This window comes from Triticum aestivum, chromosome 3A (genome assembly GCF_018294505.1).
Source record: "Triticum aestivum cultivar Chinese Spring chromosome 3A, IWGSC CS RefSeq v2.1, whole genome shotgun sequence".
Classification (NCBI taxonomy): domain Eukaryota; kingdom Viridiplantae; phylum Streptophyta; class Magnoliopsida; order Poales; family Poaceae; genus Triticum; species Triticum aestivum.
This window is the reverse complement of record NC_057800.1, coordinates 745,989,014-746,000,913: the sequence shown is the minus strand read 5'-3', so window position 1 is coordinate 746,000,913 and position 11,900 is coordinate 745,989,014. Positions and strand designations below refer to the sequence as shown.

The window sequence follows — 11,900 nt, the reverse complement described above, 5'->3', positions numbered from 1 at the left end:
AATCGGTTTCGAACTAACTCGAGATTAGCAACTACAAACGAGGTGACGTGGCATCATTAGCAAAGGATCACTGTAGCTTAATTACCCGGGCGTCACAATGGCATGGCCTCCCCGCGCCCTAGCCGCGTTCTAGCTAATGGTTTGGGTCTGCCAACGGAGGGAGAGGGGGACGACCTCTGTCGCTCCTCTCTAGCCTCTTCATCTTGATGAAGCCGTAGGAGTAGAGGGGCACGCGTGTGATGGATCTGCTCCAAGCACCTCAAGCCACGCATCTTCAAGGTGATCACTTCATCCACATTCAATCTCAGTCACACGTTTACTCCGAGGAGAGTTCAAAAGCAGCAGGAGCAGTTGTTCTACTGCTGGTCGGAGGGAGAGCTTGGCAAGGGAGATAGAGGGAGCTCTACAACCACGATCTTGGCATACAACCCGATGGCATAACTAGATCTGTGATTCGGTGACTTTTTGAATGTGAAGGTGCATTCTTACAAATTTTCTGCTCATGTTAGTTTAGCCCCTGGCTGCATTATACAGACAACATATTTAGATACTTTTGATTATAAAGATCTCTGACATGATCATATTGTTATTTTCAGCTTTTGGATTTGCATATAATGCTGACACCACATGGACTCTGAAGGAAGTTGTGCTAACTGCTAAGCTTTCCCTGCTTTTCCAGGTTGTGTATTTCATTGATGGAGGAGGTATAAATCTGTTCCTTAAAGCGAGCAAATCAAAACAAAAACGCAGGAGGTATCCGACAACACTGACGACCGCTACGCCATTCCACTTAGACCTGAAGGCAACATCAAAGGATGCCACCGGCAGCAGAGATCAACAAGTTCTTCACCGTCGGGGAGAAGGTGGAGCTCAAATGTTTCACCGTCAAGTGCAGACTTATCGTTCAGCTACAGTCACTTGATCATCGTCACAGACATCGCCACACTAAGAATTGTGCAGCTGCTCTACTTTTAGGTACAAAATTGGACATCATGTGAGGTGTTATGCTCAACCCTAGCCAGTTCAAAGGCAACACTGGTGGTGGTCCTCTGAGTATGCAAATGACATAGAGTGGGCACTGCAATAATACATGCTAATAGGTGCAGTTTCATCTCGAGCAGACGAGCACTGCAATAGTACATGCTACTCTCAGCGACTACTAACGTGAAGTTGCACTCAGGCTCTCGCATATACTAAAGAGGTACTGTCGATAAGTATCACCATTTAGTTTTTTTACAGTCTATAGATTTATTTATATGAACAATATTGATCTCAAGGAAAACACTGTAGATTCCTCTATTCCTTCTGCTAATGTGACTGTAGCAACAGTCGCTCCCATTCAAACTTTTTTTAGGGGAACTACAACATGCATTTTGCTCACCTGAACATTAAATTAAGGAATGCAGAAGGTTCGGGGCCTGTGCGAATTATTCAAATTTTATATTTGTGCGAATGGAGAAACGCCTAAATTAGGTGGCAGAGTAGAATTTACGCTCGTTGTTGCAGTGCGGCTTTTGGACATCCTTAGCACGATAAGCCCAAACACGAAGATTAGATGCCACCTTGGATTTGTCTCGTTGTTAACTTGTGGTCATTAAACACATATATATTGTGCTCTATCCATATGCTCTAGAGCAAACAAGCAATGATAGTGGACTGCAGTTTCTGGGGTATCACGCCCATTTAAACTGACGGTGCAAGAGTTCAGGTCAGCCTTCCTTTTTTCCTTCAGATCTTTTTGTTTTAATAATTTTACTATTATAATTATACCATTATATATTTATTTTAGATACATGTTCAAATATTATTTTAGTTCACCTGAAAATACAAAGGATGCGGGGAAAATCACAATTTCTCTCTTTCCTAATATCATTGTCTGAATTTGTTTACCATGTTTTCTCTATTTCCTTCCTTACAGCAGTGTCATCAATGGAACAAATAAAGTCTTGATAACTAGAAGGCCATTCCGATTCCAGTATGGTAAATATTCGATGGATGACAAAGGGTCCCGAGGGAGCTCGTTTGTGCTGACAACACTCAGCATATTCTGCAAATATCCTCTGAGTTCACCATCCATGAGTTGCAAGTCATGTTTTCTGGTGCTACAAGTATAAAAAGGTTCATACTTTGTTTTATTAACCTTTTGTGGTGTTGTTCCAATACCTTTTGGAGTTTTGGCCTAAAAGGGTTCTCTGAAACACTGAGACAAACAAAGCTAAAATTTGGAGTATGATTAAGCAGTCCAGTCAGCGTTACTAATCCCCACTTGAGCTTGACTGTATTTCTTGGCTTAATGTTTGATATTCTATGTATAGCAAAAATATGTGCAGAATTTCATTTAAGTTTGAAAGCCAATCGATTCCATGCTTTGAGCTGGAAAGTGGTCCCTATTCTGAATTGGTATTTGGATCCCAAACATAACTCCTTATGAACATATAAGGAAATTTTAGTTGTGAAACGACACTTGTTGTACATGCCATATTGCTATATGAGGGTGCTGCTATGTACATTTATAGATGCTTGCGTTTGACTTCCGTTTTGATGTAACAATATACATGTAGTTTGTTGTCAATACTGTTGGGAGACCTTGTTAAAAGTTTATGTCCAACATTTAAAATTGGCTTTTTTTCTACTAAATTATATACCCTTGTACATGTGAAACCCTACAATTTCTTTAGAGCATGGAGGAGTTCTTTGTGTTGCAGACCCTCACCATATTCTACGAATATCGTCGAATTCACCATCCATGAGTGGCAAGTCATATTTCCAATTTTCTGGTTTTATAAGTAAAAAATGTTCATATTCCATGAATGAGACCCTACAATGTGTATTTAGAACATCCGATCCACACATGTCTATAATTTTAAGCCATGGGTAGAACCATAATCATGAAAGGCGTCTCCATGAGTTGATGCCACACGATATGAGGGTACAAGGTAACTTTGATTGCATCTTCAAATCAATGAACCAAAGGGAGTAAATAATAAACAGGGTTTGTTTCAAAAAATATCAATCAGGATACAATCTTCTTTGTGACTGTTATTAAAATTGACCATCAAGATGATTTTTTTGTGTCTACATGATCATATTATGAGCCCGTAGCAACGCACGGGCACTCTACTAGTCAATTGTAAGAAGGGGGAGGGGGTTGTACTCGGCGCCAGCATCCATCTTTTGCCGAAGAAGCAAAAAATGAAATTGGATTTTTTGTGCGTATTTTTCTCCTGCTGTACAATAATATTAGGCTTTATTATTATGTAACTGTTGCATGATGATTTGTGCACACATCACATCACATAAGGTAAAAAACAGTGACAAAAAAGATTCCAACAATGACAAATACTTACAAGCATGGACAGTGAAATGGGAAACTAGACAAGGACGAAGATTTACTCCTACGAGCAAAGGTTATTTTTCACTTGCACCTGGTGATGATTTTTCTTCCGTTTCAACCTCTTCTTAATTTTTTTTCTTCTCATCATAAGATTGATGTACATCTTTTAGCCATGTGCATGTGTCTATGGCTTTAAACGCCGCAAACCAAAGAATTGCATGATGGTGATCGATTAAGTGAGGTGGCCAGTTATTTCATATGGTGTCTTGGGTGCTCCATGCCGGCCGTTATTTCCTATCCAAGAATATAGAAGGGAGGGATACCGTGAAAAACTGGTGATGTATATCCTGTGATGCAGAAGTCGAGAGTGATTATTTTCCTCTCACAAGTCACAACAAAGAAGATACTATCATACAAGACTTATTCAGGTTATACAAATATATAAATTAAGAACTTTGAAATTAGAAGAAGGCCTATTAGCTCAGCTGGTTAGAGCGTCGTGCTAATAACGCGAAGGTCACAGGTTCGAGACCTGTATGGGCCATTAAATTTTTTTTGTTTTCTCTTTTTTTGTGCACAATGAAAAATGGCTTCGCCCGGGTTCGAACCGGAGACCTTCAGTGTGTTAGACTGACGTGATAACCAACTACACCACGAAACCTTCCGTGATATCTTGAACTGCACTGTTTTTAATACTAACTGTACAGCAATTTTCCAAAGACAAATGTACCATCATGGGCTGTTGATTCACTATCTTCACAAGACGTGTGTCCTTTACGTTTTCCATGGCATGAAGTCGCAACATTATATTCCAAGATTTATGGAGATAAACCCACAATAAATTGTAGATCGGTGCCGATCAAAGCATATGGAAAATACACCCAAATACACATGTCCATCATTTTTTTCAACAAAGGATGGATTTTATTACTTAAAATGAAGCATCAAGATGAGCACACACCCGGCCACACATGTCCATCATGAATACATGATGTTTAGGAATCCCCGTATTTGCATCGCCACTGAAAATAGTTGATCGACATTATAGCCCCCTGCCTACTCACACCAAATTGGGGGCGAGGACACCACCCCGAAAAATCATGTAACTGTTGCGTGATGATTTGTGCACACATCACATCACATAGCAGAGACAAATATTTACAAACATGGACAGTTGTATTTTGTAGATGGCTCCTGTGAGCAAAGAGGATTTTCCTACTTGCTACTTATGATGATTTTTCTTCTGATTCATCCTCTTCATAATTTTTTCTTCTCCTCATAAGATGGACATACAACTTTTGTCTATGTGCATACCACCAAGGCTTCTAAGTTTAAACATCCATGTTTTTTCTAATTAGTGTTGCAGAGTTCTTGATACGTACCTAAAGCTCGCCATAATGAGAATCTCGTCCAGTACTTCGTAGACATGTAAATTTTGCCATTGGTGCTCATGTGAATTAGTCATTGATAAAAAAAAAAGATCACAGCTCTGGCAAGAAACTGCATGTAACTACAGTCCTAGGTCATTCGTCTCAAAAAATTTACCTATATGTGAAAAAGTTACATTGAAAATTAAAGATTAATCAAGTTCGTGTACCTAAAGGTATATGAAAACACTCATCAGCTCCAGCGTACTGATCAGTTTCAGTGTGACTATCGTGTCCTTGGTGGTTGCCCTTGCATCCTCGGGAGAGGCGGCGGCACTCGCGTGCACCTGTATGCTTGCTCTGGGCAGAACAATGGCGATGTTTATCGGTGACGTTGATTTCTTTTGCATACACCATCACATATTCCATGCCAAATTTTGGCACCTTTTCTGATTTGTTTGCTATATTTAGCTCACTAAGTGTATTTCTAGGATTTTAATGTGTGTAATTCAAGTTTGAAATATGAGTGCATGAAAAAGTTAGCAGAAGTGGGTTGAAAAGAGAAGAGAAGAAAGAAAATAAAATGAAAGAAAGGAAAATATATTAAAATAAAAAAGAAAATAATGTTTCTGAAGTGTTACACTAAGCAGAGCCACCTAATGGATAAACACACAATTTGCGCCTTCGTCCTCTAGTAGGGAGGAGACTTGGGTGGTTGGGGAGGGGAGGAGGCGGTTGCCAATGGCGCGTTGGCGACAAAGGCATATGAGTTGGGAGGTGGGATATCGGAGCCACACAAATCCGTCGCCTTAAAATCTGGCTCATTCCCTCCCGAAATAACAATTCTTTTTCGGAGAATGTTCCGTTTCTAAGTTGTTTATGTCACAATGTTTGTGAAACCTTCTCAAATTTTCTAGCACCCTCTAGGATGATATAATGACACCATGCTAGGTTTCATGTTTCTCAGACTCCGTTTGCATTCTGTGTAATTAAAAAACAATAAGATCAATGTTCAGGTTTCATGTTTCTCAGACTTTGTTTGTGTTCTGTGTAATTAAAAAACAATAAGATCAATGTCCGGGGTCGACACTTGGTACTCCGAGGTTTAAAATTCCATTATTTTCATGGATAAGGCCCGAATATAGACTGCAGACAATTACTAGTTACTGTGTGCATGATGTAGTTCCTAAAATCAGCGATACACTCAAATCATCTTTGCTAAGGATGTAAAAAGTCTTGGGTCTGCAAGACGATTGCTTACACCTAGCGGAGGAGGTCTCTACGGGCAAAATCAAAAGGTGAAGAAGGCTATCAGGAGCATAGGCAAGAAGAGGGATGCCATTATTGGTAAGGCGTCCACGACTGCTTAATGGAGGATACTTAGTCTCTTCGTCATCCATCTTCGATTGGCTCGCCTCTGTGGATTTGGTGGCGTCTAGTGGTTTCGTTGAGGGTGTCGTTGCGACGTCGATCTGCGAGGGTTCGTGGTTGTTGTGTGTTATGTATGTTTGTCGGGTTGGCCATGCAGTCATGGAGTTTCTTTCTTAGCGAGTTGTCTGCATGTGGTCTATATGTATCGGTTTTCGCCCGGTTTTTCATTAATTAACTGAGCAATTCTCTTCTTCTTAATTAATCGATGAGGCAAATCTTTTCCCTCCGTTTTGAAAGAAAGAAAGAAATATCATTCAGTGCGCTAGCAACTTGTTCTTCCATGATCTCGTTTGCTTCAAGGTGAACATTATACTAATGCTGATGTTTTATGCTTACCTGGATGATGCGAGGTGTGATGAGAATATCGAATTATCGACACATACATCCATACTTGGATTCTAGTATGAATAATATCTTATCACAACCTGCTATTATCTGTTTTCATATCGGATGGATTGGTTTGTTGGCCAATGAACCTGCATAAAAGAAGTGCAAGGGCTGGATCAGATGGTGGTCCATTTGTGCCCCCAAAGTACAGTTTGATGGAATGATGGATCCTTGAGAAGTAGGCTCCATATTTTTGCATTTTTCTTTTCTTTTCTTGAGAACCATGGGGTCGTTGGAATCATTAACTGATTGGTTGATAGTTATTATCACTGTGTCGGCCATGAAATGAACAAGATGAGCTTGCCTGATGTTGCATCAGCTTTGCTGAAATCGAAATGTACACACACACACACCGTCTAGAATCTCTGGAGGTTGCATACGTAAAACTGCTGCTGGGAATGAACATGAGTAGAATCAGATCACTAACTGATGCCTCGCAGCTGGAGACTATTTTACTGGCTTCAGAAATATTATTACGGATAGGTAATTAATAATAAGAAAAACCACGAAGGGGCGGTGGCGCAGTTGGCTAGCGCGTAGGTCTCATAGCTAAATTATATGCGAGTGATCCTGAGGTCTAGAGTTCGAGCCTCTCTCGCCCCATCTATTTTTTTTGTTTTGCTGTTATGGATTTAAATTATTTCATTTATTGCTCCTAGTTAAACTGTAATAGGTCTGAAGTGTTTCCAAGGATAGGCCGGCCGACATGAACACCCAAGCGACTAGCGAGCAGCAACCATTGCTCGAATAATTGTTAATTTTAACAACTCACATGATTGATTTGCCCCAGTTGTTTATTTAACAAAGAAAGACATTGGTAACAACGGGGGGCAGTGGATGGGCAGACAGACATCATGATGAACTTGGCTGCGACAGAAAGAGCTACTCAGCAGGCTCAGGCTGGCGAGAGCCAGGGGGAATCAAACCTGTGTTAGCCATTGCAACCTGCATCTCCTTTTCTCAATGTTCCTTTCTCTCCTCGCAAATCCCCCTTCTTTCCGTAAAGTATCCCTCTCGGATCTAGTGACACGCCACATGATAACATATACGACACGCGCTGCCGCTGTCGCTTCTTTCCCAGATTCTCCTATTTTTCAATCACAGAGACATCATTAGAGGGGACAAGAGGATGATGGAAAAGGCTAGAGCATGCCTCTAGAAATATACATCGGCGAGTGGCGGCGGGACGGCGTTTCCAAAACACCAGCATTTGATCTTTGTTGTTCCATGGGAGTATCATTTCCTTCGGAACCAAGTGAAGCACAACAACATATATAATTCTCCAAAATACAAACACACATGGTAGGACGAACATATACGATCAAAAATCAATATAAGGGGAAAGTTTTGTAACAACTCTCGCTTGTACATACATGGTATGCTAGCGGGTTCATCACCAGCATCCATCTTTCGCCCAAGAAACAAAAATGAAATCGAAAAAGAATTTTGTGTATTTTTTCTCTTTTGTATATATGCCTTCAGAAAAAAACCTGGCATGTAACCTGCACTCTCCTCCTCTGTTAGTGCTTAGCACCCACCGTCTACCTCCCATTTAACTGTCAAAATCCCGCAAAAAAGAAAGACCCTCTCCTTTTCCCAAAAATTTCTGCATCCAAGAAGCATCAGAAGCTGAGCAGGGAGCGTCTACGCCGCCTCTCGTACATTGCCGTCCTCTTTGTGCCGGCCTGCATGACCGGCATCATGAGCAACCTTCCGGTCTCGAGTTCCAACCGCAGTGAGGATTTCAGCCGCTTCAGATGCCCAAAGCACAGCGTGCGGCTCGGGGATGCGCCCTGGAACTCTTGCTGCTCAGATTGCAGGCCTTTCCGCTCGTACTTGGAGTGCCACTTCATTTGGAGGTAGGACAGGGATCTCCACGGAGGCAGGGGCATGGAGTTCTGCTTCAGGGACCATTTCGCCGCGTCGACCATCACGTTCAGGAACTGCTTCAGTCTTGGAAGGGTGCCGACGTAGACCACCGGGAGCGAGTCCAGCAGGGTGCCGTAAGGATCGACTGCTCTGGCTATTTCAAAGTGGCTCCTGAAGTCGATGTCGATGATCAGACGCTCTGGACCCGGCAGGTCGTTGTCTATTATGACATCAATGTACTCATGGTCACCTGGTTGGCAAAACAATAAACAGCTCAGTCACACAGCTCAATTTCTCTAGAGAAAATTGAACAGCGCAAGTCGCCAAGCCTTGGTCTGGTGTGTTTACCTCCAGGTATCTTGTCGAACCCCTGCCATTTGGACACGCAGACGGCCGCGTCGTATCCCGAGTACCTCAGGAGCTTCACGAGTAGATGACGGATGCAGCTGCCAGTGCATTGACCTCTTACGAAATCCTGGAGCTCTGTCTCATGGATGGAGAACAGCAGCGAGTGAACCACGGAGAGCAGCTCGTTTTCCTTCTCGTCTCCAGCTTGCTTGTACATCTAAAATGGATGTGCAAAATGTCAGCTCCAGCATACAACAGCCCATATACTAAGTTAAGTTATCCAATTATCATTCTAGGCAAGACTAATGAATGAGCAAAAATGATAGCCCGGTGCCTTCTCTGAACCAAGGCTTGATGAGGACGCACATGGCATGATTACAGCAGGGGACAACTGGTGCCCACGCTGATGCTTTATTTTAACCCCTGAGCAATAGGGCTAAATCATAAAAATGGTCTGTAGAATCATGGTAGTTGGGACAAAATTGTACTGCTGTGCAATCAAAACTTGAGAGACAACTAAATTGTACTGCTGTGTAATCAAAATTACAGCTGCAAGCCAGCATGGTCATTGTAGATTTTTGTTTAGCACCGTGGTAATGGAGTCAAATCGGATCAAACATGCCAGGCATATCAAAATTTGCCGTCGATGTTATCATGAGCTGTGGTTACATAGTAAATTCAGAGAAAAACAAAACAGGGCAGCCATAGATACTAACGAAAATTCACTTGGAAGCAAGTGCTACCAAAAATGTACTACTAGTAACGACAAATTCATTTGGGAGGGCTCTCTATAATGGTAAATTCATTCTTTTGTACTGTGGCCATGGAGTCAAATCAAATCAAACATGCCAGGCATATCAAAATTTGTTGGTGATGTTACCATGAGCTGTTGTTACAGATAAAATTCAGAGCAAAACAAAGCAACGCCATAGATAGATACTAACGGCAATTCACTTGGAAGCAACTGCTACCAAAATTGTGCTAGTAAGGACAAATTCATTTGGAAGCAATCGCTAAATATACTCCTACGTGGTTCCAGAAATATTCCTCCAACCTGTACTGATCAGAGGCTGGGAATCGCTAATAATTAGGTCGCAGCCAGCCACCTAACCAACCGGCCTGGGTAAATGAATTCAGCACAATTTGGGGAAAATTTACCTCGGCCCCAAACGAAACTGAAAATTCACATGAACAGAGCAGATGAGAGGAGGCGGGGACCGGGAGGGTGGCTCGCCGGGAGGCGCAAGGCACGTACCGAGATCTTGTCGGCGAGGTGGGCGAGGTCGTGGAGGCCGCCGGGCTCGCCGTCGCTGCTGCCGCGCGAGTCGCCCCCGCTCCCGCCGCCGCCCTCGAGGAAGTCGCTGACGAGCATGGCGAGGTCCATGTCGCTCTCGTGGCTCCCGTGCTGGCTCCCGCCGGGCCCGTCCCCCCCTCCCCGCGTCCGCAGCCACAGGTCCCCCACCGGCGACCCGCCCCTCGGCGACACCCGGGCCGTGGACGGCGGGGCCCACCTCCGCGCCGCCGCCGCCGCCCCCGCGGGCGGGGACAGCGCGCCGAACTCCTTGGCCACCAGCATCATCCCTCCCGATGAAAACGCGCCCTCTCGAATTCGTGCGAACCGAACCGGAGCGATCAGGGCCTGGGCGGAGAATCCAGAGGACCCGGCGGACTCGGATGGGAGATTGAGGGTCGGGAGGATGGGGGGGAATGGGGGTGGGGAATTGGGGGGGAGGGGCCAACCCGGCGGCCGCGTCGATGTTTATAGGGGTGGGCGGGCGCTCTGACGCGTGGGCCCCGGCGGCCGGGGCGGGAAGCGGCTGGCTGGCGCTGGCGGTTTCGAATCCGCCCCCCACCGGCGCGCCGCGGCCGTCGGATGCGAGTGGAGCGGGGGTTGGACGGCCCGATGAGACGCCAGCGGGGGCGGTTGGCTCGTGCTGGTTCGCCTTGGCGGTTAGGGGCGGTATCAATTTTGGTCTTGGTTGTGGTTAACAGGTTGGGCAGCGTGTTTGGTTAATTAATGGGGGTCATGATTAGTTGGGGGTGTGTGAGCCGCTGATTGGAGCGGATCTGCTCTGACGATGCTCCGCATGTGAGCGCCCGGTGCTTCCCTTAATTTCTTGGCGCGCAAGACAGGTACTTCCTCCGTTCGGAATTACTTGTCGTAGAAATGGATGTATCTAGATGTATTTAGATACATCCATTTCTGAGACAAGTAATTCCGAACGGAGGGAGTAGTAGTGGTAGAAGCAAGAGGACACTCATCCTCCCGATCCTTCCGTTTTCGTGCCACGCAAGACAGGCTGCTGCTGCTGCTCCACGTGAATTGCAAACCCGGCTTACCAACAAAGACCTGAAATCGATTTCAAACATGTCGAAAACGTTTGTGCCTTGTGGTACAATTTTTCCCCCTCGCGAAGCGGAATTATTACCATCGTCTCGGATTAGTTGTCTTAGATTTATCCAGATGCGGATGTATCTCACACTAAAACGTGTCTGCATACATCCGTATCTAGATAAATACTTATAACACAACTAATTCGGGACAGAGGGAGTACATCAATATCAAGGTGATGTCCCTGCAAAAATAATAATTAAGATGGTGCCAGGTACACCCCGGCCTCTACATCTGCAATGACACAATATCAAGAACTAGTCGCGACAATAAGGATGCACGATGGAGATTAAATCTCATGTTTGACGTCACGTGTGTCACCTTGAGGCGATGCTCTCACCGGTGTCGAGGCGTTGTATGTTGGCCTCCTCGGGTTTGAAGCTTCACAAACCTGGGTTTTTGGTGCATGGCGTACGGGTGCCAAGATTTGTGCATGAGCACATGCATCTATATGTGCCACATCATGTGAGATAAGCGTAGAATAAATGGCTAGGTTACTTGTGGTGGAACTAACCCACGAGGGTTCAAGTCCTGAACTTGATGTTCGTGCTCGTATTTTTCTGGATTTTATTTTAGGCTTTTTGGTGATGTTTGTCCAGTGCGACGAAACGTTTTCATCTACTATGAGGTGTATGTGGTGACTATGCCATTCTCGAGATGGTGTGTCGACTCAGTATCTTGGAGGTGCTCATAGGGGTAGTGTCGTGGATCTAAGACTGACAGTAGAATGGGGGGTAGATATGAGGAGGCAAGATCCTAGCTATGGAGTAGT

At 44.3% G+C, this 11,900-nt stretch overlaps 1 protein-coding gene, 1 long non-coding RNA gene and 2 other non-coding genes across 4 annotated transcripts; 2 read left to right on the top strand and 2 right to left on the bottom strand.

Moving 5' to 3' along the window:
- Positions 1-470: 470 nt before the first annotated feature.
- Positions 471-1,686, top strand: LOC123059686 (uncharacterized). The gene is made up of 3 exons (XR_006427528.1): positions 471-863; positions 976-1,201; positions 1,507-1,686. It is a non-coding gene; the product is annotated as an uncharacterized lncRNA (long non-coding RNA).
- Positions 1,687-3,804: 2,118 nt separating this feature from the next.
- On the top strand, positions 3,805-3,878 carry TRNAI-AAU (transfer RNA isoleucine (anticodon AAU)). The gene has a single exon. It is a non-coding gene; the product is annotated as a tRNA-Ile (tRNA).
- A 43-nt stretch (positions 3,879-3,921) lies between these two features.
- On the bottom strand, positions 3,922-3,995 carry TRNAV-AAC (transfer RNA valine (anticodon AAC)). The gene has a single exon. It is a non-coding gene; the product is annotated as a tRNA-Val (tRNA).
- A 3,827-nt stretch (positions 3,996-7,822) lies between these two features.
- LOC123063706 (uncharacterized) lies at positions 7,823-10,441 on the bottom strand. The gene is made up of 3 exons (XM_044487603.1): positions 9,992-10,441; positions 8,737-8,953; positions 7,823-8,638 (listed from the first exon to the last, which is right to left on the bottom strand). Exons 1-3 carry the CDS (start codon positions 10,313-10,315, stop codon positions 8,142-8,144), a joined length of 1,038 nt encoding a protein of 345 aa, XP_044343538.1. The 5' UTR covers positions 10,316-10,441; the 3' UTR covers positions 7,823-8,141.
- Positions 10,442-11,900: the final 1,459 nt, after the last annotated feature.